The following is a 27,506-nucleotide window of genomic DNA, read 5'->3' on the forward strand; positions in this document are numbered from 1 at the left end:
TAAGGAGAACGTGAGTTTCACGCCTAGACCTTCTACCTGACATTGATGCCCCTTTGACTTCCGTCACCATCTCTGTAGACAGAGCTCAAGTTCTGCAGACAGAAAAGTCCTCAGTGGTATCATCCAACGTAGTTCCCCCCTCTGACATCAGTGGAACCCCTTGTTTTCCTTCTTTGTCCTGCTCAGTCATGCAATGATCAGTGTTTCGCATCTCTCCTGGGGGTGGCATGTGTGTTGGGAGAGTCCTTTAATCCTCTGTCCAGCGCAGTGAGAAGAGGAAGGATGGGGCAGTCGCTACACCGCAGAGCCATCCACGACAGCCCGGACCTGCAGGCTCCTTGGTCGTCTACCGGGTGGTGGGGATCTAACCAGACCTCAACCCTGTCCCTGGGAGTTTCCAGCTCTGGGTGTGGCCCCCTCAGCAGGAAGAAGCTCCTGATGGCAGCCAACTGTAGACAAGTCAGCAGGTCTTATTCAGCACCTCCTGTGGTCAGTTCGGGACATTCTGTGTCTCACTGCTTCTCTGGCCACGCTCATGGAACTCACTGTCCTGGGCCATGAGTGTTGATTGAGCATCTGGCTTCTCCCCAATCCATTGGTTCTGGACTCCAGCTTTGGAGTCAGGAGGACTTAGGTTTTCCTTCTCAGCTCTGTCACTTGCTAGCCATGAGACCTTGAGCAATCCTTCAGCCTTTAAAGCCTCAGTTTCCTCATCTATATAATACAATTAGTAGAAACTCCCATTTCGCAGGCTTGTTGTTCTATGAAAGGCACTTGATACTGTGCTAAACACTTAATAGATGTGAAATAATGCTGTAATTTTGTGGCTCCTGAAGGGCCTGTCATGTGCAAAAGGCGTGTGGCTTACATTGAATCACATGTACAGCACTGCTTTCCATTTCTGCGAGAGAGCCTATGGGCCGAGCGAATGCTAGAGGTAAATTGCCCAGTTCCCATCCTGGCTCGGCCATTTACTGGCTGTGGGACCAGCTTAAGCTATCTGGATCTCAGTTTCCTCATCTATAAAACATGGCTACTGATATCTACCACAGAGGATTATTATGATACCTAAATGAGTGAATATAGACAAAACACTTAGAATAGTGCCTGGAACATGGTAAACAGTCAGTAAATAATAGTGTTTTTATTACTATCATCCCATGGAAATCCGACAAGGTTTCTGAGTGGCAGGAAACCAAGTATCTGAACAACTGAAGCCTGATGATGTTTTCAGAGTTTTACGTTTCCTAATATACTATATCGCTCCCCTATATCCAGAGACCTTAGTCTAAAAACAAGTTTGCCATGAATCTTATTGGTTTCCTTGCGGTTAGGCTGGGGAGAGGTGAAAGAGGGGGGTAGTTCCATGCCCTGCAAGCCAACCAGGTGTCCAGGTCAGCAGGTCCCAGAATAATATCACTTCATTCCACATTGTTTTGTTATAATGTTGATGAGATGCTGGAAGAACTTAACTCTTGTTTGTATCAATTAGCCTGTGATAAAATTGGTTTCATTATATGTTGTTTTCGCTGAAGTTCCAAGAACCTATTGATGACATTAAGTGGGGATTTACTGTGTTTAGAGATGTGTGGACGGAGTTGAGCCCAAGTCTCCATTCAGCCAATGGCTCCTGCCAGCCACTCAGCTTTCCAAAGCAGCATTTCTATGGCATCCAGATTTCAAACAGCTGAGATGCCAGCAGGATTGGGGCTGACGCCACGTTTGATGGTGGCACCCATCCTTTTGCCATGGAGACCTAGCCAAGCAATCTGAGTAGAGACTGTAACTTCATTGGTCCTCAGACCTTTGCCTCTCAACCCTCACCATGTTTTTCAAGAGGAAGAACAATGATATTAACCCTCACAGTGATTACAGCATTGCCTTAGAGCAGGGGTGTCCAAACTGCGGCCCGCGGGCCAACTGCGGCCCATGATCCATTGTTAATTGGCCAGCAGCAAATTCCAAAAATATGTTTAGTTTACTCAAATAAACCAGGTGAGGCAGTACGTATTTCACCTCGAGTGAGTGGCCTGGCTCTTTGTGTGTTTTACTGCATATGGCCCTTGGTGAAAAACGTTGAAAAAAGTTTGGACCCCTGCCTTAGAGCTTTGGGCAACACCCGACAGTTTGTAAAACTCTTTTCCTTCGTTGCTTCTATTGGTCTCTCAGCTAGGAGATGGTCTGGGCATTGCCGGACATGGTCTGCATGCTTGTACAGGAGAGAGGCTGTGCTGGGACCCACACAGGACATTGAACTTGTAAGTGAGGGAGCAGGTTCCTCAAACCCCTGTTCTCCCTTCTAAGCACATGGCCTGTCCAACCCTGGAGCCGCTCCCCTTCTCCTGGCTCTCTTCACACACAGTCAACATGCATCTCTATGCTGCCCCATCTGAAGGTCATGTTTGTGCACTTGTTCCCTGAGTACCATCACCCAACCTTCTCCCTACCTTTTTCTCTATCCTTGGCTAGGAATCCAACAAGAATGAGACAATTCTGGCCTTCAAAATACTCTTAGTCCCAATGCCTAGGGAAGAATAAATGAATAATTCAAGGTGTTGAAATACACCTGTCCCCCTCTCTGTCCCTTCATCCCTTCTTCAGGTCATTTGAGGATTGTGGGCCCAGCCATCTCCCAGAGGGAGAGGACTTAGACTGCTGATGTTTCCCAAGGGGGCTCTAGGTGAATGGCAGCCAGGGTGATAGAACAGAAGCAGTGAAACATCCTGTTTAAGAGACTGTTTTGGGCCTCATTTTCCTCATTTGGAATATGGGAATGAAGTTAAAACCCATCAACTAGGTTTGAGGGTGAATTGAGGCAGTGAATATGAAGTGTTTATAAAACAGTCATTAATTCTTCTTCCTAATATTATTATTATTCATATTGTTCCCCACTTAAGAATTTCCCTATAAATGACAATCTCTTAGGGGCCTGTGTATGTTTCTCTCTCCCTCTCAGGGCTTCAGAGTGATCTGCAGGATCCATGGCTTGTAGCAAGTGATAATTTATAGCTCCTCCGCTCGTTTGCTCTCATCCATGAAGCAGGGAGAAGATGACATATAAACCACTGCATATAAGCAGGTTTCTCATGGCATCCTCTTAGCCTGCTCGTAATACAGTTCTGCCTGGATGCAAACATAGCAACAAGAACCCAGCTTTCCTGCTGATTGGTTACAGGCCTATCTGTGATCACGCCACCCTCAACCACTTCTGTCAATTGCCAATAAATATTCTCAAGCTCGCCTGCACGAGCACTTGAGCGTTGACGTTCACCCCCTAGTCTTTGCCCGCTCCACCAGCTGGGCCACTTATCTGCCAGCTCATCCTGCAATTTGCACCGAGCCTCCTACCCTTCCTCCCACCTGGGTTACTGGCCTTGAGTTGATGTGAGTCTTGCGTGAGCCAGTTTCCCACAGGAGCAGACTATCTTCTTCCTTAACTCTTTCTCATGTCTCTGGGTTAGGTCTCCACCCCCCTGAGCTGGCACTGGTTTTTCCATGCCTCCCCTGGGCTCAGAGTCTGCTGTGGGTCACTGAGGGATGGGCTGTGTGGTAGCAGGTACCTGGTGGTACCAGAGACCACCCAGGTGCTTTAACCAGAAACCCAGGTGCCATCCTGGACACCTGTCTCTCCCTCCCACTCCCATGCAGCCCAACCCAAGTCCTGTCAGTCCTGTTCCCAAAATTGAGCCCATCCACTTCTCTCTATTCTCACTGCCACCGTTTGGTCCAAGCCCCCACCTTCTCCTATGTGGGCTACTGCTCCAGTGCCTGACCCCATCTCCCCGCTGCCCCTCTTGCCTCCTGCAGTCCATTGTCCACTTTGCAGGCAATGGTCTTTTTGAGACTCATATCTGATCGTATTTGTCAAATCCAACCTGCTTAGGACGCAGGAATGACTTCCCATTGCACTTGCCCGTGAGAGCAGTGGCAGACCCTGTCCCTCCTACTCCTCCAGGCGCCTCCCTTTCCTGCCATGCTCCGCCTCCCACAGGTTCTTCCTCCCTCCTGTAAAGGCCTTGGAGGCTCATCCTCCAGGGCACGGCTGACATGTCCTTTCCCCCTGAGGCCTTCCCAGGCTGTGATCTCAGGTCCCTTCTCTTAAATCTCTCATCACCTTCGTTTCTCAGCAGTGCGTGTTTTATAGTCCGTAACTGGGTATAGTTTTTGGTTGATTACTTGCTCAGTGTCTGTCTCCATATTAGACAACAAGTTCCAAGGGGTAGAAACTAGACTCGTTTGGTTTCCTAGTCACCAGCACAGCGCCTGAACATGGTGGGTGCTCAAACAATATTTGTCAAGTGAAAAACTGAGCAAATGAGATTCCAGAGGGATTCAGAAAAGGTAGCAATCACTGTAAGACAATTAAGGTGGGCTTCCTGGTGAGGGGGCTGGTAAACCCTGAGCTTGGCCTGGAAGGATGGATGGGATGTGGAGAAACTCAGATGCAAGGGAAGGCATTTCAGGGAGAAACAGCGTGATTCAAGGTGAGGCAGCAGGAAGGCTTGTGATGTTGTCTGGAGCTGGGAGATCACTCTGCTTTACTTTGCAGAGAAGTAATGACGAGATTGAAAGAAGCCTGGAACAGTGCATGTCCAGCTGAGACATTTAAAATGCCCACTAAGAAATGGAGAGCTATTGATGGTTTTTGAGCAGAAGACGGTAATAATGAAGATCTGTGATGCTTAGTATCTGTAGAAGCAGGAAGTAGGAGCAACACCGGGAGTTCTAGGCCCTGGGAGCATGAGGGCCAGACTTGGGCTATGGCCTTGGGAATGGAAAGGAAGGGAAGCTGGGAGAGAGATCGTGGCTCCGTATGTGGGAGAGGGCCCAAGCTGAGCTGTGCCTCAGCGTCGTCGTTGAAACATGGATGAGTTCATCAAGACGTACTTATCAAACATGGGGTGCCCTTGAGATGGATAGGAAAAGGGATTTTTTAGAAAACACAAAATGTTTTTTTTTAAATTACACAGCTAATATACACCCACTGGAGAACATTTAGAAAATGTAGAGTGCAAGAGTAAAAATTTCTGGTAATTCCATTGCCTAGAAGTAATTGTTAACATTTTGCTGTCTATTCTTTCCAAATTTATATATATATGTTACATATATCGCTTTGAACCTGCTTGTATTTCACTTTCACTTAGTATCATGAACCTCTTTCTATGACAATAAAGATGCTCATGTAATAAATGTACTTGTATAACATCAATTTTAATTGTTTTATAACCCGTTTATAGAGGCACCATATTTCTTGACTCAATACCCTGTTGTTGGACATAAAGATTTTTTTTCCAATCTCTTCTTCTTTTATAAACAATGATACTGAAGTCATCCTTGTTGCTAGGTTTTGATGTACATTTTAAATTATCTCTTTAAAAAAATATCCTACACGTAGAATCGCTGGGTCAAAGTATAGATGCTTTAAGGGCTTCTGATTCTTCTTTTCAAATTGCCCTTCAAATTTTTTTTACTCCTTTGCACTCTCATTAAGATTAACATTTTGTATTCTAATTTAAAAAATCTTTGCTGGTTTGATAAGAGAAAAATATTTTGCTGTTTCTTCAATTTCATTTGCATTGTAATTGTATTTCTTTCTCAAATGATTCTGAGCTTTTAAGAATATATTTTGACTATTTGCATTTCTTTTGCTGTGTTCATTTCCTGTTTATGTGCTTCTCTCCTCTTCTGTTCGTGCTCTTTTTTTTCTAATTAGATGTTCATTTTTTAACATTGTGTAGGAACTCTTAAATATTAAGGACTTCAACCTTTTATCTGTCATGTTTGTGATTTGTGTCACAAATAAATTTTGGAGAGAAGATTTTTTAAAAAGCAGAAAGCTTATTCTGTACCGTATTATTCACTTTTTCCATGGAGATGATTGCATGGCTGTATCAGTTAAGCTTAAGTTAAATTGCTAGTAAAGGACCCAAGTTAATTGGCTCTGTCCATTAGTGTCCAGTTGGGGGACTGAAACCACACCAGTAATTTGAAATTTTAATATAAAAGGTTATTAACTAACAAAAGGGATTGACTACTAAGGAGGTAGGAGGACCCTAAAGAGAACAGAAATAGCAGATGTAGGGAACAACTACTAGGGAAGGAATAAACTTGGAAGAGGCCACTCCTCGCCCCGCAACCCCAACCAGGCTGAAACTCGAACTTCTCAGGAGAAGGTGTGGCTGTGGCCCACTGAAAGTTGGAGAAATTCACCGAGATGCTGCAGGAAAAGGAGGATGAGTCGGGAATCGCCCATTGGGATACCAGCAAAACTTTGAAGGGTGGGCACCAGAGGGTCTCCTGAACACTGCTGGCAGCCCCTCCACAGGAACAAGAAAGATGAGACCACTGAAGCAGAAATGTTTCCAGGCTCCAGCTCCAATATCACAAAGCATGGCAAAGAAGAGTAGATTTAGAGCTGAGAGACGATATGTTGGTAGCTTAAACAAACTAGAAGTTTCTTTCTTTCTCACGTCAAAGTCTGGAGGTCTTTAATCTAGGGCCAAGATGCTCCCTCCAGGAAGTCCTCAACAAGGGTTCAATGGTTGTGGACACTTACCATTGTGTTCGTAACACAACCTCGTGTCCCTCGGTTGAGGCCCTTGTCCTTGTGGTCCAAGATGGTAGCCAGAGCTGAAACCATCATACACATGGTCTAGACATGGAAGGCATGGAAAAGAAAAGGAGGCAAAGAATGTGTGAAAAGAAGATTCACAGGAGATATGTGGCTTGTGCTGTCATCTCATTGGCCAGAACTTAGTCACATGGCCACAGATAGCTACAAGGGAGTCTGAGAAATCTTTCTTCTAGGTGGAACTGAAAACCAAAGTTTCTATTATCATGGAAGAAGGGAGAAAAGGTAGGGGTGGACATTACGCAGTCTCTGCCACAGTAGGCTAAACATGCTGAATCTTTATGAAGAAAATTTAGTTGAAATAATGATAGGCCCATGATTATTACCGAACGTTAACCAGATACACAAAGTAAGATCTTAGAGTGAAATCTTGTAGAATGTTAGAGCTGGAAGGAACCCTTGGGATTATTTATTTTAAGTTTTTCATGTTTCCTATGAGAACCCTGAGGCCTTGGAAGGGCAGTAACTCGTCCGAGGTCACATGGATAGCTGCTGGCCTGGCTGGAGGTAGAGCCCAGGTCTCTGCTACCCTCCACTCCCTGCACTACTTAGGGTCTCCAGTGGGCCTTCGTCTTCAGAATGAGTCCTGCAGAATTGCACTGGTAACTTACTGCTCCACGAGAGGTCATTCCACAGTGGAGATATTAGAGCTTATGAGATGTGCCTGGTCCTAAAATCAGGCATATAAGATGCAAAATTAAATCCCCAAAAGTTTCTGGCTTCTAGGACCTTCTCTCCATTACTGAGAGGAGGCCATCTGAGCTCAGGCTGTGGGAATGCAGCAGGTGTGAAGTAGCAATGAGTCATATTCTGCTGGAATTAAGCAGTGAAAAGTGTCATTTTAGGCCAAAGTAGCCATTCACTTTGCCAGTCAGATTCCCATCTTTCTCTTTATGAAAAGAATGGAAGGATGTTCTTAGAACAGCTATTTGATCCAGAGTCTCAGCAGGAAACAGACTTCACCTCATATGTTTCAGATGAAGAGACCTTAATGAAGAAATACTTACAGAGCAAAGGTTAAGGGAACAAACAAGAGACTGGCAAGCCACCCCTGTGGCTCAGGGGACAGGTGAGGAAGCAGTGGTAAAGGAGCTGCACCCCTGCGGGAGCGGCAGTGGTGGAGGGATGCAGCTACTACAGAGACTGCACCAAAGCACCAAATGCTTGCATGTCTTTCTCCTCTTCCATCTTACCTGCCAGGGTCTCCTCCAGGTTGGATGCAACCAGAAGGCAGAGGGCAGGGGGAAGTGGAAGCTGCAGTACAGAGTCAGCCTTCCTGGGCCCAGCGCGGAGCAGAGAGGGTGAGAGCAAGTATAAAAAGGATACCTTGAATCATGGCTTAGGCCTTGCTGCGGACACTCATTTACGTGAACAAAAACATGTTTAGTGTCTTTACAACATACATATCTGAGTGGCCAGTGTGTGGCACCTCTGAGGCCCCTCCTCTGTGCCAATGGCAGACATGGCTAATTGATCATGGCTCTCTCTCCTATCAGTCCAAGAAGTCACCTCACAGAAACATCATCAACTGAGTGGGGTTGGCATGTGAGATCAAACCTGTTTGGAGCTATAAAACTTAAATAGCCTCGCAAGTATGGCCTACCTGCTCATGACAGTTTGGTGGATAATTTTTTGTGTTTTTTTTTCTAGGAAATTAGCTGAGCAGGCATTTTGTAAGCCAAGTGAGTCCTGATGGAAAGCCAAGATGTGATATGGCTCTGACATGTATCGGTGCAACCATATTGTGATACCGAGTAAGACGCAAGGCGGGAGGCCATATCTGCCTTGAGCAAGGTGGTCACCAGCCTAGGCAGCAGGCAGATCCTCTTAGCTCATCTGTAAAATAGGATGATGCCATCCCAGGTGGAAGGCAGGGCTGGGGTTCTCCTGAGGTAGAGCCAGCCTTCAGAGCAGAGTTGCTCTGTCATACCCGTCTGTGTGGTGCTCTCCTAGGTCCTGATGGACCTAGGGATTCGCAGGTCCTGTAGTATTTCGGTTGTGCACTCTTGGAGCCTTGAGCTCAGCCTTTGAATAGGAAACCCTTAGCTGGAGCAAATGGGCACTGGGACATGGACATTGGCAGCATGGTGTAGGGCACAGATGGCACGTAGGTCTCAACTCACCTGTCATTCCTATCAATTTGTATTGACGTTCAGTAGCACTGTGTTGACATAGATTTCGAGGCTGTGTCCAGGTTCAATGCATAGGAGGGCCGCGATCAATCAGCAATACCTTCCCTGGGGGAGAGAGGGTAAGGTGAGCACATGGTTGTTTCACATTTACCATCCCTATGTTAGGGGAAGAGCACTGCTTCAGAATCAGCAGACATGGTTTCTCAACGCCATATTTTGAGCAAATCACTCAACCTTTCCTGGACATCATAGTTTCTTCCTATGGAAAACAAGAACCCTGCTTAGATGACTTTTAAACTCTCTCCATCTTAGAAATTCCATGATTCAAACTAGTCTATCAAGGTCTTCGGTGTAAAACATGCAACACATCTGTTTGATCCAATTAAAACATTTCCATCGCCCCACTCCACTCTGCCATGTGCTTGAGTAACGAAGCTATTGATTCCTTGCGAAGGCCATTTCTCCAGGCTGGAGCAGCTGAAGACCTTGGAGACTAGAGGCCTCCCATACTAAACAGATTCTACTCTTTAATCTCAACCACAAGGTCCAGGACGCAGGATTCGCATCGTGCCCAGGTTCCTCTCCTCTGTCCTCCGCGAGCCTGAACCTCTCCCCTCCTGCTCGGCCAACGTGCCTGAAGGCAGAGTTCTGAAATTTAGGTTCATGGTTTCAAAGTTCATGGTCCTGAGAATAAACAAAAAAACTATTGTGGTTGCACAGAGCGGTGGACCCCGTTAACACTGCCCCATGAATATTTATAGCGTGAAACTACAAAAGAACATAGAGGCCATATTGTATTTCCTAGAACTTTCTTTCCATGGGGTCCTTTCTCTGTGGGTCACTTAAATGTAAGCTTTGCTTATTTAGTTGCACACTTTAAGCCGATTAACTTTTTACTTAAAAAAAAACAGGAAAAAAAAACCCTCCCTGTTTGTTTGTACATACACTCCCTTGACAAAGATTCACAGAAAACTGCTTTAAACCTGTTAAATCCCTCTGCTGGAAACTTGAAGTGAACTAAATGTGTCTCTGGGTAGGATTTCCCTGTAACTCTCCCGCCTCTGGCCCCTCCACCCCACCTCAGCTTGTTTCCTGAGAGAAATTCCAATGGTTTGAATGCTCCATATTTAGTTCCTCCAATAATCTTGGCTTATCTCTAGGTGACAATCTCATGGAACATTAGCGAGGTCCTTCCTGACTGGCTTGTTATTGGGGTGGACAAACAGCAGGCCCTGGATGGATACCCTACACTCCTTGAACAGAAATTGTTGTGAAATCAAACGTTGCAACTGGAGGGACTTTAGAGACCATGGGCTCCACTGGTCTCCAAACTTCAGTGTGCATGAGTCATCCGGGCAGGGTGGTGGGGTGTGAATTTAACATGCGTATTCCTGGGTCCTGTCCCCAGAGATTCTCATTTCGTAGATCTGGGTTGGGGCCTGCGGATCTTCATATCAGCACTCTCCTTAGACACTTCTAACACAAGTGGTTTGTGGGTCATGCCTGAGCTGGTTCAGCCGTCTCACTGAATGGGTGAAGAAAATGCCACCAAAGGTAAAAGTTACTTGCCTAGTGTCACAGCCAGCATCGAAGCTCCCTCCGCCCCAGTATAGACCATGCGTGTGGTTCCATACTGCTTTAATTTGGGCCTTTCATGTTCTGGAAGCTGCTTTTCTGTGGAACATTTGTGATTAGGTCCATAAGTGGGAAGTTGATGGAACAATAAAGCACCTGCAAGCCCAAGTTGTAAGTGTAGAAAGGAAAATCAGGACACAGGCTGATTGGTGGAGGTGAGACGAGGCAAGGTGAGCACCTACTGGAGACCACTCCCGAGACGTGCTGGTTTTGGGGTGAGCCCTGGGGCAGATCAGGGCCTGGGGTGGCCAGGAGGACTGGGAAGGTCAGAAGCGTATCCTCGAGCTGTGTCAGCCTCTTGATCTCTGGGTGCCAGGAAACAGTCTTGGGGAGGGTGTGGTTGGGGACGAGGCAGCAGAGTCAAAGGGGTCTGCGTCTGACTGGCTGGGCTTCTGCCTGGCTCACAGCCACCCCAGCTCTGCAGGCCCCAAGCCAGGAGCTTAACCAGACTCTCAGAATGTCATGTGGGGATGGGTGTGAAGGGCCCTCCCGGGGAACCCCTCCTGCATTCTGTCCCCTCATAGCACCCTTGCTGGGCTGTCCAGCCTTTGCCAGGCCAGTGACTCATCCAGGAACAGGGCTTTCACTGCTGAACCAAGCTCCCAGTTTAGCGCCCACAGGTCTGTGTTCAAGCCCCTGCCCCCTTCTCACTGGTTGTAAACTTGGGTTAGTTATTAACTTCCCTAAGCCTGGCTTTCCCCCGTAAAATGGGGTTAACGGTTTTAGCCCTGCTTTCCCCTAGGACTTCGGCGAGGAGAATTCATTCACTCTCTTGTTCATTTATGAAAATATTCTGAAGCTGCCAGAACTGAAGGCCCTTGCCAGGCCCTGAGCTGGGTGTAGGGTGGGATAGGGTTGGGGGAGAGTATGCGCGTGGAAGGGATGGTAATATGTGAAGCTGCACCAAAGTGGGGCACTCCTTGACCAACTCCCCCGTGGGTTCTCTGGTGGCCCCAGAATTCTGTTCCCTGTGTTTGAACCTTCCTTTTTGTCCCCAACAGCCTCTCAATTCCTGTGGCCCCATGTCCTGGCTTACTCTCACTATTACCGGCCGACCACATGGCTGGGTCCCCACTTCATCTAGGCTCCCCTCATTGGTCCCTTTCTGCTCCTGCCCTGACAGTGCCTTGCTGTTTCTCCCCTCGGGACCTTTGCATATGCTGTTCCTTTGGCCAGCATACCCCTTCCTCTTGTTATCTACTTGCCAGTTTATTGTTTTCAGATATTCCCATTATTTCAAAAGGAAGAAGATATGGTTAGTGGGTAGGTGACTGGAAAGTAATTTGACCTCGCTTTGGGCATTGAAGTTATATAAATAGAAGTGGGAACTCTCTCCTTTCATTAATTTATCAGTAAATATTTTCTGATCATATTCTAGATGCCAGACACTGTTCTGGAGACTGGAGATACTGTCATGAACAAAGAAGACGAAAATCTTTGCCCACATCGACAGGCCTTTTAGCAGTGTCTTGGAGCCTGGTTTTATGGTGGCCTCCCAGCCGGGGCAGACATTCAGCCTGATTTTTGTGCATAATATGTTTTTGCTTTTGTTTTGAGAGCAGCATGGTAACTGTCTCCCACAGGGTTAAGCGCTAATGGCTTGTCCTCATTTCCTGACATGGCCTCAGTCTGTTTGACAGTCACCGTCCTTACAGGAGCACTGTACTCTTTTCTGCTGGGGTGTAAATAACCCTTAACGAAAGGCTGAGAAGCTCTGCTGGGCCTCGGATTCCACCCCAGGGTGGAGAGACTCAGGGCAGAAGACAGTCCTTTGTGGCCTTAGGAGCTTTTTCAGACATTCATTCAACAAATACTTCCGGCACCTCCACTGTGTGCCACGTGCTGAGGATAGAACAATAATAGGCCAGGCAGACGCGGTACTTGGCTTCATGAAACTGCAAAGATAGAAGTTAAACTCCAGTATTAATTAACTTCAGCTGTGATGATATCACAGAGAAGTTCAAGTAAAACAGCTGTTTTTTAGAGGGTAGCCTCAGCCCAGGGGATGGGGGGGATGGCTCAGGTGTGGTACTTCCTATGGCCCCTGTGGAACAGTAGGACCTTCCAGGCCATTCAGCAGAGGCCAGCAAGAACTATCTTTGAACAGACAGGAGACATAGGCTTTCTTTGGTTGAGACGGGAGGCTGTTTCAGAAATGGGCTCCCTCTCTAACTCCCCGGGTGCAGCCTTCGAAATCCCTGCAGTGAGATGGAGCCCGTCCTCTCAGATGTGACCAGCCCAGGGGCTCCGGTGGCACTTATTCCTTCCTTCCTTCCTTCCTTCCTTCCTTCCTTCCTTCCTTCCTTCCTTCTTTCCTTCCTTCTTTCCTCAGTCTGCCATTTACCGTGCCTTTTTCCCAGAGGAGGAGCCATTAAGCTGCAGTAGATATTGCATTGACATGAAGCTGTGACCTGTGAGAAATCCCAGAATGAGCCTACCTGGGTGTGTCACTCCAGCTTTCTTACATTCCCCTGCAGTGCATTGGCTGAGATCCTCGGAGGACCTATGTTCAGAAGAACATGTTGTGGCAGGAGTCTGGAGTGCTGGCTCCCCCCTGTTGCCTCAGGCTTATTTAAAATGTTAAAAGACAATTTCTTCCCCCTTTGGTGTAAAGGTTTTTACCTCTGGCTCCTAGATGCTTCTGGACAAATTCTGCTCCGGTAGTTCAGACCAGAGAGCAATGAGAATTGACCTGGACTTGAGTCTTGACTCTGCCAAGTTACTTGCTAAGTGACATTGAACAAATCGCTCAGCCTCCCTGCACAGCATGCTTATATCCATGGAAAGGGATTGCAGGGTAGGACTCTAGATGACATCTTGATTCTGGACCGCTACCCTGGGGGGGTGGCCACTCTGCTTTGAAGCCTACAGCTCTGAGTTTGATGTCAGGGAGCTTCCAGGACCCAGAGCAGTGCTAGGGAATGGTTTTATTGGAGGCGTCCTCTCTAGGTAACGACTGGCAGCCTCCTTGGACTGTGTCCTTGAGGGACACCCACAGGAAGTATCTTTGAGTTCCTGAGACGGGATCTGTAGGACAGAAAGGCAGAGTAGGATCTAGACACGGGGACAGGGAGCCTCTCATACCACAGGATAGGCCACTAGGTTGGATGTGGGAAGGCTCTCTAGGTCCTGAGGTGGGATGGAGTCCAGTGGAAGGCCACGTGGTCTTCCCATGTGCTCCCAGAAGAGGGCAGGCTAGCGCCCTCTTTTGGCTGCTGTGGGTAAGGGCTGCCTTGGGTTGGGCGCTAGCCGTAAGTCAGTGACCCCTATGGGCGCCATAACTGTAAGAACATCTCCTGGCTTCACAGCGCAGCACCATTGACATAGGCCATTGTCAAGGATCTCCATGTCTGGAGGATGCAGCTCAGGTGACTGTCTTCTATTTACTGAGTGGTGTCAGATGCCAGCCTTGTCCTAACAAGCACTTACTCATACCGTGTTTCCTCGAAAATAAGACCTAGCCGGACCATCATCTCTAATGCGTCTTTTGGAGCAAAAATTAATATAAGATCTGGTCTTATATTAGATAAGACCGGGTCTTATATTAATTTTTGCTCCAAAAAACACATTAGAGCTGATGGTCTGGCTAAGTCTTATTCTCGGGGAAACACGGTATTATTGCAGTTGATGCTCACAGCAACGTTGTGGGGAAGATATTATTATTGTTTATTCCCATTTGAAAGATGAGGAAACTGCAGCACAGAGAAGTTAAGTTACTTGCCCAAGTGTACACAGGTACAACTTAAGCCCCAGTCTGTGTGATTCAGTACTTTCACTCTTAGCCACTAGGCATACGCAGCATCTCACATGACGACTTTCCTTCGAGTGTATAAAATGGAATTTACTGTATGAAATATGTGCATTATACCTGGAGCCTGTCCTTGAGGCATTTAGAATCTGGCAGAAGTTGGGAAGCTGAGTAGTTGCTACAAGCTGAGCAAGGCAGTTTGGGGGACTGGAAAGTGCCCAGGTTTTGGGATTCGGGCTCTGCTACTTGCTGGCTGTGTGACCTGAGTGAGTCAGTCCCTTCTCCCTCAGTGTTTTCATCTGTAAAATGGGAATGAGAAAAGTAAAAGAAGTGATGCATGTGGGAAATCCACTATTGCTTGTAAACCGTTACAGAAAATATTATCTCCTCCCCATAACGCCAGCTTCACTTCCTCCACCCCCACCCCAGCATTTAGTGGGCTCCGTAAATATTTGTTAGGTGAATATATGGACACAGTGTAGCCCCCCCAATGTCTGGCTGACATTGTCTTGTTGAGACTGTAATAGAGGAAGGCGGAGAAAGGAAGGAGTGTTTCAGGGGTGGGAGGGAGACCTTCATGGCGGAGGCATGGGTGTCGGTGATGGGAATCAAGTTGAGCATTGCCGGAGCAGGGTCTTCTGGATGAAGAGAGAGTAGAGTAGGGAGAGAAGGGGCCAAGAGGAACCGGTGAAAATTAGAGTGGCACCACTATCCGCTGAAAGTTACTGTGGGCCAGGCCCCATACCAAGTGCTTAACACACTTGTGTAATTCTCGCCAACTCTACAAGGTAGGTACTTCTATTTCCAGAAGAGGAAACTGAGGCTCAGAGAGATCAAGTGATTTGCCCAAGGTCATGCAGCTGTTAAATGGCAACAATGGGATTTGAACTCAGGATCTCTCTGGTGAGAAGGCACATAATTTTAATCAACATGTCTTCCCAAGTGAACAATTCAAAACTTGCAGGCAGGAAGTGCCTTTGTGGAGAATTCCCTGCAAGGCAATCAGCCTGGGGCTCCTGCCCTTTGAGGTCAGGAGGATGCCTTAGTGCTGTGCTCGAAGGGCTCAAAGGAAGGTGGAGACCAAAGGGGGCTGAGCAAGTCCTTGGGACAGTGCAAGGGAAGTATCTCCCATGCTGCTTTGCCATGACCTCTGTCACTTCCTGGTTTTCAAACTCGTGTGTGCAGGAGCCCCGGAGTCTTACCAAGGAGTACATTGCTAAGAGAGTTTAAGGGAATGAATTTCCGTGTATGATTCTGGAACAAAGACAATTCTATTACAACTGCTGAAAGATGCCCTGGTCTCGGTGGCCCTTCCCCCACGTTACAAAAGAGAGGCTCTCCTTTCACCCATCCTGAATCCCACTGAGTACATCACCCCAGGTACGAAAACCTGTGAGCACCAAAGGAAAAATTAGAAACGGTTACAGAGCAGCCATCTCTAATGACGAGTCAAGGCATCTTAGACTTGTAGTTCTCCTGCCTTTTCCTATCTGTATGGATTTCCGTTAGCGGGATGCTGGGTGCACAATGGAATGTTTTGAGTTCAGAATAACTGAAGTAGAGTAAGTTAATGACAGCGATTCTTTTAAGTATAACTGGAATTGTTCTGGACTTCTACATTTTTCAAGAACCATGAATAAGACCCAAGATAAACATTTTCCTTGCTTTCTTTCAGATTCAGCATGTGTTATTCAATAAGGTAATTACATCTGTTTCACCAAATCACATCATGAAACAGTTATTCCAATTATAGTCAATCCTCATCTTATAAACTGTTCACTATTTTCTACTTCTTATGAACAAAATAAATGTATTTAAACTTACGGCGAAAAATCATAGCTGTCCGGCTGACCATCTACATGAGGATATGTAGTTTTTAAAAATGATTTAGGGAATACGTAGGCAAGTACAAAAGTTTGAAGACCGTTATATTACTTCCTTAGATTGTTTGGGTCTTTCCAATTCCTGTTAACCCATCCCGTCTCCTCCCACCCTCTTGCTTCTCTCTTTCTGCTCTCAGAATGTGTGAGAACTATTCCTGATCACATGCCATTATGAATAACAGGATTGACACAGGACATATTTTTCTTTGAGGAAACGATGACACTGTATTTGGACTATCTTGTGCTAAGTCCTCAGAGAGGTGGAAAGGCCTCAGGATAGGCAGCTGGAAGCTATCATTGGCCAAGACAACTTTGTTACACATTTCAACAAGGCGAAAGTAAGTGTACAATTCAATGATTTAAGTAATTTTATAGTTGTGCAATCATCACCACAATCCAGTTATGATTTCTACAACATCGAAAACTTCCCTCATGCCCTTTTATAGGTGAGCCTCATTCCCACCCCTAGCTCTAGGCAATCACTAATATTCTTTCTGGCTCTATCAATTTGCCTATTCTGGACAGCTCATATAAATGGAATTATATAATATGTAGTCTTTTGCATCTAGCATCTTTCACTTAGCGTGTTTTCGAGATTCATACATATTGTAGCATGTGTCAATAGTTTGTTCTTTTTAATTGCTAAGTAGCTTTCCATTAATATAGATACACCACCTTTTGTTTATTCTTTCAATGGTTGATAGTTTGGGGCTATTATGAATAAGGCTCTATAAACATTTGAATACACGTCTTTGTGTGAATTTATGTTTTTATTTCTCTTGGGAGGATCCCTAGGAGTGGAATTGTTAGGTCTTATAATAAGTTTCTGTTTAACTTTTTAGGAAATTGCCAAATAGTTTTCCTTAGGGAGTAAACCATTGTACATTCCCCCTAGCAGTGGATGAGGGTTCCCAGTTCTCCAACCACAGAGCTGAGTTTTGATCCGCCTTTATTACTCAAAGGCCTTCTCAGTTTTTTTTCTCTTATTATTTAGTGACGAAAATAGGTGAACTCTTCCAACTCTCCAAGTCCCTGAATTTCTGGAGTCTCTCTATTCCTTTTCATTCCTACTGTAAATTTCCTAGTTCTTTTTTAAAAAACTTAATTTATGTAAGCAAAAAGTTCACCCATCACCTTCCCCAACTCCCTGCCTCTTGCAATCACCAATCTGTTCTCTGTATCTGTGATATATATATTCCACATAAAGAGAGATTATACAATATTTGTCTTTCTCTTTCTGACTTATTTCACTGAGCATAATGCCCTTGAGGACTATCCATGTTGTAGTAAATGGCAAGATTTCATTTTTCTTTATGGCTGAATAATATTCCATTGTGTGTGTGTGTGTGTGTGTGTGTGTGTGTGTGTGTATCACAGTTTCTTTATGTATTCATTCATCGATGGACACTTAGGTTGTTTCCACATCTTGGCTATTGTAAATAATGCTGGAAGGAACATAGGCATGCATATATTTCTCAAATTAGGGTTTTCTTTGGATAAATACGCAGAAATACTATTGCTGGATCATAAGGTAGTTCCATTTTCAATTCTTTGAGGAACCTCCATACTCTTTTCTATAGTGGCTGCACCAATTTACATTCTCACCAATGGTGCACAAAGGTTCCCTTTTTGCCACACCCTCGCCAACACTTGTTATTTCTAGTTTTTTGTTTCTTTTTTTCATAATAGCCATTCTAACAGGTATGATGTGATAACTCCCTGGGTTTTGATCTGCATTTCCCTGATGATTAATGATATAGAGCATCTTTTCATCTACCTATTGTCCATCTGTATGTCTTCTTTGGAAAAGTGTCTATTCAGATCTTCTCCTTATTTTTAATCATATTGTTTGTTATTTTGCCATTGAATTGAATGAATTCTTTATATAGTTTGGATATTATCCCCTTATCAGACATATGGTTTGCAAATATTTTTTCTCATGCATTAGCTTACCTTTTCATTTTGTTGATGGTTTCCTTTGCTGTGCAGAAGCTTTTTAGTTTGATGTACTTCCACTTGTTTATTTTGCCTTTGTTCATTTTGCTTTTTGGTGTCATGTTCAATAAACCATCCCCAAGGTCTATGTCAAGGACCTTACCACCTATGTTTTCTTCTAGGATTTTTATGGCTTCAGGTCTTATGTTCAAGTCTTTAATCCATTTTGAGTTAATTTTTGTGTATGGTGTAAGACAGAGGACCAGTTTCATTCTTTTGCATGTGGCTGTCCAGTTTTCCTAACACCATTTATTGAGGCGACTCTCCTTTCCCCATTGTAAATTCTTGGCTCCTTTGTTGTAAATTAATTAATCATATATGCATGTGTTTATTTCTGGGCTCTCTATTTTGTTCCATTGATCTGTGTGTCTCTTTTTATATTACCACCATCTGTTTTGATTAGTATAGCTTTGTAATATAGTTTGAATTCAGGGAGTGTGATGCTTCCATGTCCAATTATTTTTAAAGCTCTTATCTTTCTTCTTCTTCTTCTTCTTCTTCTTCTTCTTCTTCTTCTTCTTCTTCTTCTTCTTCTTCTTCTTCTTTTAATTTTTATTGGGGAATATTGGGGGACAATGTGTTTCTCCAGAGCCCATCAGCTCCAAGTCATTGTCCTTCAATCTAGTTGTGGAGGGTGCAGCTCACTGGCCCATGTGGGAATCGAACTGGTAACCCTGTTGTTCAGAGCTCATGCTCTTAACCACCTGAGCCATCCAGCTGCCCAAGCTCTTATCTTTCTTGTAGTACCTTGTCAGACACAGCTGATGGCAACCAAGGCATGCAGTTAACGTTCTGATTTCTAGTCTCTTCACATAAAGACATCAACTCATTCAGTTTATCATCTGCCTTCTAAATTGATGCAGGCAACAGTTTTACCAACTAGTTCATCACTGTATAACATAGATCACCTCCTTCCAGCCTTTAGTAACAGTTTCCTTGACACTCACTGTGTCTCCCAAAGACAATGTATGTTTGTAGCATACCACTTTTGATAACAATTTTTGTATTAGTCAGGATAAAGAAGTTATGCTCCAGTAACAAATAGCCCCAAATCTCAGAGACTTATAAAAATAACAGTTTTTATTTTCTCATTCATACTACATATCCACTCTAATTAGCCATCCCTCTGCTCCACTTCGTGTTTACTCCAGAACCCAGGGTGATAAAGTTGCCTCCTTCTGGAATTTTGCTTGTCATCAGGGAAAGGGAAAAGAGGACACAGCTCTTAAAGCTTTCTCTCACATTTAATTAGTCAGAGCAGGTAAAGTGGCTAATCCTGACATCAGTGGGGCAGGGAAATATAACCATTCCCTAGGGAAGGACAGCAACTACTGTGAACAATAGTGTCATTTATCACATTAGATTTTTCTTTTATATCCTGGGGGCTCTGAGGAAGAGAGCAACAGCTGTCTTTGTGTGGTGGTTTTGCCCAAAGCTGCCTACAGCTAGAGTAAGGCAGGGTGATCTTTCAAAATACCTTATAGACTTAGGCCTTTGATGTTCATGATGGTTGGCCCCAGCCCTGTAGCTCTGATGCACAGAATTATATCATTCATTCCTTTTTCTCTACCAGCCCTAGGTCAGGAAGAAATTTGATTGGATGGACTGTCTTTTCTAGAGTTTGCTACCTAATACCCAATGCCCTCTGGAGCATTACTAAATCCACTTCTTGACCTCCAGCTTAAATTGACCCACTTATGTTTTTTCTTCCCAGCTGTCTTTTGGGGAGACATTGCCTTAGATGAAGAGGACTTGAAGTTATTTCATATAGACAAGGCACAAGACTGGATCAAGCAGTCAGTGGAGGAAATGGGACATCGAACAGGTAAGTACTGCATATACTACTTTGCCTGCCCCGGAGGGAGGGGTCCAGGACTCCAGCAGGGGTAGATATGAATCACAAGTCACCCTTATTTGACCTGTCAGTTCAGTATCCACCTGTCTGTGGAAAACCAAGGGGTCACCCCTCCTTCTCCACTGCAGACTGTGGCGCCGGAGCCTCCAAGTGTGCTGACCCTTCTGAGAAGGGCTGGCGTGCCTCCTTATCCAAGGGTTCAGGCTTGAGCTCAGTGGACGTTCTTAGGACTCTGGCCTCGGGGTCCAGCACTTCCCCACTGGAGAGGATTCTGGATGGGCTTCATCGAGGGCATGTCTGACGATGATGCTAATGACGATTAGCTCCGGGGAGATGTTTGCTCGTGGGGTGTTGTGCACTTGTTTGGCCCAGCAACCCAGGTGAAAATCCCCTTGGGCCAGGAAACACGGATGGGGCCTTACACTGATTACTATTCTCTCACTGTCCCTCCTGCCTCCACCTTGGAGTGAATAGTAATGGGACTGGTCTCTTGAATTCTCCTCACCTCCCTGCCCACCGGGCACAGACGCCTCAGCTCTGTGGAATGTCCATTTTCGGAAGTGCCCAGGAAGGCTGACTGTGGGGCTGATGGGCTGGTGTGGCTGATGATGGCTTGTTACTTGGTGACTAAGGCTCACAGGTGCCAGACGTCACACTGTCTCTGCTACCTGTGACACCTCCACCCACCCTTCCTTTCTCTTGAGAGTTTTCAAAAAAAAAATCGTAGTGAGAACACAACATGAAATTTACCCTGTTAACAAATTTTTAAGTGTACGATACAGTATTATAAACTACAGGCATGATGTTGTATGGCAGATCTCCAGAATTTACTCATCTTGCACACCTGAAGCTTTATACTCTTTTTCTGAACACATATCATGGGCCAAATGCAGTGCTGGAGAGAGAAAGAGGAATAAGATGTGATCTCTGCCTTCAAAGCAACATTTCACGCCAGGCAGAGTTTAGACCTGGACAAGCTCTCTACCATCTCTAAGCTTCAGTTTACTATCTATAAAGTGGGGATGAAACCAACACTCAGCTCCATAGGGGGTTGGGAGTATCAGCTCCTGTGATACTGGGCTAGCCTGCGGCCTGGCACGTAATACAGTCTCAGGCACTGGCAGATATTGTCACTAAGGTGCTCCCAATCTACTGGAGTGAGACTGAAATATAAATAGATACACTGTAATCCCTCCATGCAAGTGCTGTAATGACCCAGGAGCAGAGGAAAGAGAGAAGAGCGAGTGGAGAAACATACTAGGTGAGCCAAGAAAGGCATCATGGAAATGGGCACGCTGACATTGTGTCTTGAAGAATGACTAGGAGTCCTTAGGTGAAGAATCAAAGAAAGACATACCAGGCAGAGAGGAAGCAATGTGCAAGGACGGTGAGTGTGAGAGGGGCTGTCTTTATTTAGGGAGCAGAGGGAAAGTGTAGTCACTGGAGGGTGGCTTTTTTGGGGGCGGAGGGGTTGTGATAAGGAGAGGCAACTGGAGAGGTGGGCTGGGGAAGATGGTGAAGATACCTGGCAGAGGAGTGGGTGGGAAGGGTCAGCCTTGTGGTCTAAGAACTTAGTGCCTATCTTTTCTTTCCTTCTCCCTGTGAGCTAGGAGAGGGCAGAGTCTACATTATATTAAGCTTTGGAACTCCTATAGGTGGCCCAGCTTCTTATGCCTGAAAGGAATTGGCCAGCATCGGTGGAGAAGGGAGAAGGAAGAGGTAGGCAGTGGCTAGCAGACCCTGGAGCCATCTCCCGGGGTCCTCAGTGACAAAGCGCTCCAACAGGGCTTTGCTTCCAGGAAGGTGGCTAAAACACTGGTCACAGTTATGGACTTGGGGGTCAGACAGCCTGGGTTTGAATCCTTGATCTGGGCCTCTGTTCCTTTATCTGTCAAGTAGGAATAGTAATGTGAGGACAAAAAAATAAAATAAAGAATATGTGTAAAGTGCTTAGCACAGTGTCTAGCACATAATACATGCTCAATAATATCAGGTCTGCCTCTTCCTCCTCATTGTTATTAGTAGTATTTGCATAAAGACCAGTGACCTGGGAGGGTTTAAGGTTAAAATAGAGAATGGAGGAAATTTGCCATGTGCTGCAGGGAACGTCAGGGGCTTAGGCTTGAGGCCTTTGGAACCTGTATCCTCCTGGTGTGTCTGCCTTCCCAAGCTTGGTGTGTGTGTGTGTGTGTGTGTGTGTTTCCAGTGTGTTTTTATGGCAAGGTGATTTTTATCCTGATTACTTTTGTCTAACGGCCAAGAATGCTTTGCATCTATCTAGAATAGTTATTTTATTTTCAGAATGGGAATACTTTTTATTGTTTTTGCTGATTAAACTAATGCTGCCAGTTGTTAAAAAAAAAAAAAAAGTCCAATAGTTCAAAATTGTAGCAAGTGACAACTCCCTGTGACCCCAGCCCCAGGGATGCATCCTCCTCATTACCTGTTTGCTGGATTCCTTCCAGGCTTACTGCCCTTGGGCCATGAACATACAGAGATATTTTAAAACATAAAAGGGATTTTTGTCAACATGCTCTTGTGTAACTTGTGTCTTTCACTTGACACACGTCATGGACATCTTTTCGTGCCGTACACTGTGATCTATCACATTTAATGTACAGCTCTGCCACAAGTTATTGAACAGATGGGAATGAAGGTTGTTTTCCTTTTTTCCTGTAACTTCTTTTCCTATTAGAAACATTGCTATGGTGAACAACGTTGAACGTTAACCTTTAAACATTTGCTTTGATTTTTTAAAACATAAATTAAAAGGGAACCACACCTTTATTGCCATTTCATAGTTTCACATCTTTGAAAGGACATCTTCTTAGGTATAGGTTAGCCCACTATCCCTTGCGGGAGTCGAACCGGCAACCTTGTGGTTGAGAGGATGCGCTCCAACCAACTGAGCCATCCGGGAGCTCAGTGGCAGCTCAGCTCAAGGTGCTGTGTTCAATCTTAGTTGCAGGGGGCGTTGCCCACCATCCCCTGCGGGAGTTGAGGAATTGAACTGGCAGCCTTGTGGTTGAGAGCCCACTGGCCCATGTGGGAATCGAACCGTCAGCCTTCGTAGTTAGGAGCACGGAGCTCTAAGTGCCTGAGCAACCGGGCCGGCCCCGATTTCTGTTGTTTTAAGCCACATACTTTGTGGTAATTTGTTATGGCAGCCTAGGAGACTGATACAAGTATGCTCCTTAAACCCTTCAGTGTCTTGCTGTCACTTCTCAGAACATTCCTCAGTCTGACCCCCAATGCCCCCCAGGCTTTGTCCACAACCTGCATACTCAGCTCCCTTCTCTCTCCTCATCCTCCAGCCAAACACAGTGACACTGTGTCTGTACAGGCCCTGAGTGTCCTTCCTTGCAGGCTCTGTTCCAGCCATGCCCTCTTCTCCAAGTCTGCATCTGACAGAAAAAGAAACGCAGGTGTAGAGAAAGCCAGTGACTCACCCAGGACCCTACAACGGGTGTGCATTCAGCACAGCTGCCAGCTTGGGAGACTGCCTGAGTTGACAGTGCTGTTAAAATTAGCCTCGTTTTGTACTTGGGATTGCTTCCAATTTTTGGACAGGCCCATTTCCCTGCCACAGGAGCTGCCAGAGGAAATGGCAACAGCATTTTGGCTCTGTATGTCGGCGGGCAAGGAGGCAAGAGTGCATTCTCGAGGAAGGGAAAGTCCCGTGTGCATTCTATTTGCAGTGAGAAGAATGGGAATTCTGGGCAGGCCTGGCCAAGCTGTTGTATGAATGGGGCCCTTGCATTCACATTGCAGAATTTCCTACAGCTGCTAATCGGATTAGCTGTGTAGTGAAGGAAGTACTTAGCAAGACACGCACACAGGCACACACGCAGGCACACACGCCCCACCCTCTTGCTTCCTCTTCGAAGGGATGGTGCCGAGCCTGACGGCTCAGTTTCTGAGTTCTGAGATACCTTTTCTCCTAACCACATGAGATGTGGAGGAAAGGCCTGTGTGGTTGACGTCTCGGACCTTTTGTGTGTTTGTTTCTTCCTTAGAGAGTCCAGGAAGACCATGTTGCACACTCCCATCTTTGCAAATGTCTGGAAACCTGGAGAGGAAATCTCACCTTGCAGTTATCGCCATCCGGATAATGGATCTGATTTCTTGACCTTTGTAACGAGGACTCCGAAAGGGGAAATGGTTTTAATTACTTATTGGCTCTGACAGAAGCTGATGTTTCCCATCTTGTCTATTCTGAGCTACTGGGCCGTGTCCATGGCTATTTAAGAAACCAGCCTCGCTCTAAATGCGCATTTCACCTCTGTGTCCCAGACTCCACACTCCCTAAATACCTTGGGATTCTTTGTCTTTGCAGTATTCTGCCAGCACCCCTATGGGGTCTCTGGAGCTGGGCCTGCACCACTGTGATCTGATCAGATCCTTAGATTTAGATCTCACCAGCACATGGAAAATCTCTGTCAATCCCCAACATAAAGACTTCCCGAATCCTCCTGAGTCAAACCCAGGGTCATAAAGTTGGCCGTACAGAGATCTGAAAATGGATTAGATGCTCATTCTTCTTTAACAGCAACAACACAGAGAACAGTAATACCTACCATGTGGTGTGTACTACTTATACCTCGTATACCTTATGTCCATGACCTCATGGAACCTTCACACAACAGCTCTGTGTGGCAGGTACTGTTAGTACCTATAGATATGAAAGCTAATGTTCAGATTGGTACGTAACCTGTCTTTGACTACACAACTAGTTATTGGCAGAGCCAAGGTTAGGACTTAACTGTCTGATGTCTAAGCCTCTGTATTCCATTGCTTCTAGAAACCGCTGTTGGCACCACCCCTGGAGCTATGAGAACTTGGTCTCCCCATCTTTACCTTTGGGAGGTAATAGGAAAAGACGAGGATGTGTTCCATGTAATGATGGGGCTACACCCCCTCCTCCCCTCTCTTATCCCAGGGGGCCACTCAGTGTGTGCCTTGCCACATCCACCAGACGTCAGTAGCTGTGACTGTCCTCATTTGGTCTTGGCTCCCCACCTTGAATTCCAGCATCAGGCTGGGCACATGAGTGGTGCCAGACAAACATTTGTGAATTGTGATGGTGCCCTGAACCTCAGGAGCATGGTGGCCTCCTCGCTTCCCTGCTCCTCCCACAAACCAGGTGGGATTAAGGCTGTTTGTTTGAATATGTGATGCCTCAGGCTCAGCCAGGAGTGGGTGCCAGCAATGAAAGAAAGGCTCATGCTCAGGGGTGGTGCCTTTATGCTGGGCAAGCCCAGATCACCTTGCAGGGAGTATTGCAAAAGGGCATCCAGAGGAGGGATGGTCCAGTAGGCAGAACTTCCACGTGGAGAGAAGTCCCCAGGTGACAGCTGTCATCAGGCAGGGGTTGGTGGTGGGGTCCAGACAGCCTGGGGCATAAGGCCTGATGGAGGCAGAGCAGGGCCGTGGGGAGGCAGTAATGTTCATGTGAGGGCAGAGACCCTGGCACATAGCATTAGAGAGGCCTGTAGTAGAACTCACAGAAAGTTCCAGTTCTGTGCTGGGAGCTCAGAAGAACAAGGCAAGGACCCCTGGTTCTTCTGGGAAGTGAGTATTAGGGAGCACAATGAGTCAGAAGCTTGGCCTGAGAGAATAAGATGCGGACGAGCGTCAGAAATTAAGCCGAATCCCACAGATCAAAATCGGGGCCAAAGATGTGCTGTTGAGACCCTCAAGAGTTGAGCCCAAATGCTTTAAATCCCCCTGAAGGAGGACAGGGTTGGTTGGCTCAGCCCGTAAACAGCAGCGGGCAGCTGGGAGGCAAAGCTGGAACTGGGCAAGGCCTGGCAGTTATTCTGCCCATAAAGTTTTCAATTTAGTAAGATGATTTGAGATGATAAAGAGGCATCTGATAAAACGCACATCTGTTCTTTGGGAAGGAGAAAAGAATGCAACATAAGGACTCTATCAGCGCATTCCCTGGGGCCTCATTCGGAGGCTGACTTATACCTTGGATTGAAGCCATAGTTCACTGTGAACTTGAAGTGTTGGGAAAAGTAAATTCACCTTTGGTTGATTTTTACTGTGGTTGCATTGATCAGAATTTGGAGAAACTGGGCTGGGCTTCCTCTTGGAGCCACAGTGGGGCTCAGAGTCGGTTAGGGGAAGGGTAGTGACCACCCGTGGACATCCACCTATCCAGGGAGCCGTTGTCCCAGACCTCCTCATGGGCCAGAAATCTGGGAGCCTGAGTCTAAATGGGGAGATTAGCTTGAGATCCAGGACAAACAAGAGCTTAGGACCTGACATTCCAGACAACTTCCTTTCAGTTTCAAGATACCAAATGCCACTCAAGATAGATCAAGTAAAGGTCTTTATTTAAGAATATAGTCTCATGGCCAGCTAAGACAGAAGTAGAAGAGCCAGCCTCTTGGGGATTGGACTAGAAATTAGAGAGAAAGAAACAAGCTGGCTTTTCTTGTCAGAGGCGATGGGTGAGCAAACTGACCTCTCCCAGGTGTGGAGGTGTGGCGGTAGCTTCCTTTGGGTTTAATCTGGTCATGGGGAGAAGCCTGGTAACCTCATATCCACTTGGTCATTATATTATGTGCATGGGAAAATACCGTATGAGTTCCCATCAGCCATTTTAATGCATGGATTTGGGGACACAGCCTTGTAAGAGATGGGCATGGAGTGTATCACATGAGGATCCAACTTTGCCTCTCAGTTTTGGCCAAAAGATTGTGCTTCACCCCCCCAAGCATTACTGTTTGGTTCTTTTGAATCTGATTCTATTTTCGCTCTCCTTTAACTGCATATGTTTTTGCTTGTATTTATTAGATGGTATTCTGTGTTTCCTGTTCTTAATTGAAATAGTAGTTGATTGGCGGGCTACATAAATAAAAAGCAGAATGAAATGACATAAAAAATATTCCCCACCCCGACTTAAGAGAACCTGTCATGGATCCTTTTTGACAAAATAAAGCGTGTGTTTATCCCATAAGTAGTCACCCCCCACAATTTTTGAATTTAGCATTTGTAGTTTTCTTAAAGCTGTGCACCTTTGCTCTGTATTTCTTGGCCTCTTTTAGATATGTGCGTTTTGTTACTGCTGAGAATTGACCTTCGTTTCCAATGCATTTACTACTCAAGTATTTTGTTATTGGGCATGATGATAAACTAAGTTGTTTGGGGACAAAACCAGTGCCACGACCCTTTAGAGTTACCCACGGCACAGCAGATCTTGGCCTGTTATTTCACCTCATGGGACCTCAGTTTCCTTATCTGTATAATGGATAGTTGGACTCTAAGATCCCTGAGGGACAAGAATGAGTCTCTCTTGGTTCTGTTGCCAAAGATAATGAATGTATAGGGACTCAATGCATGGTGTCTGCTGCATGCGTGGCTGATTAGATAACCACAGTGTCTTTGGCTCCTCCTTCATGGATGCCTCCTGGAACGCTAGAACAGTCTGCTCAAATTGCATCTAACCTGAGATCTTCCAGAGACCCTCTGGTGCGCTCCCATAGGTGTTGGCAGAAATGTGGCTATGGCCTTTCTTTGTGCCATCTTAGAAAACAACAACAAACAACAATGAGCTGGAAAAGGAGGTTAAGAAAGGTCAGCCTGCCTCCCACAGCAGTTATGTGAGGGATGGAGACAC

The 27,506-nt window shown here is 45.8% G+C and overlaps 1 protein-coding gene across 1 annotated transcript in view; it reads left to right on the forward strand.

The window, feature by feature from the left end:
• TLL2 (tolloid like 2) overlaps positions 1-27,506 on the forward strand; it is a 122,232-nt gene that overhangs the window by 14,689 nt on the left and 80,037 nt on the right. The window contains exon 2 of the mRNA XM_019725125.2: positions 19,739-19,849. Within this exon, the coding sequence (XP_019580684.1) occupies positions 19,739-19,849 (111 nt within the window). The remainder of the gene's footprint in view (positions 1-19,738; positions 19,850-27,506) is intronic.

The sequence above is a fragment of the Rhinolophus sinicus genome, linkage group LG07, assembly GCF_036562045.2.
Source record: "Rhinolophus sinicus isolate RSC01 linkage group LG07, ASM3656204v1, whole genome shotgun sequence".
NCBI classification, from domain to species: Eukaryota; Metazoa; Chordata; class Mammalia; order Chiroptera; family Rhinolophidae; genus Rhinolophus; species Rhinolophus sinicus.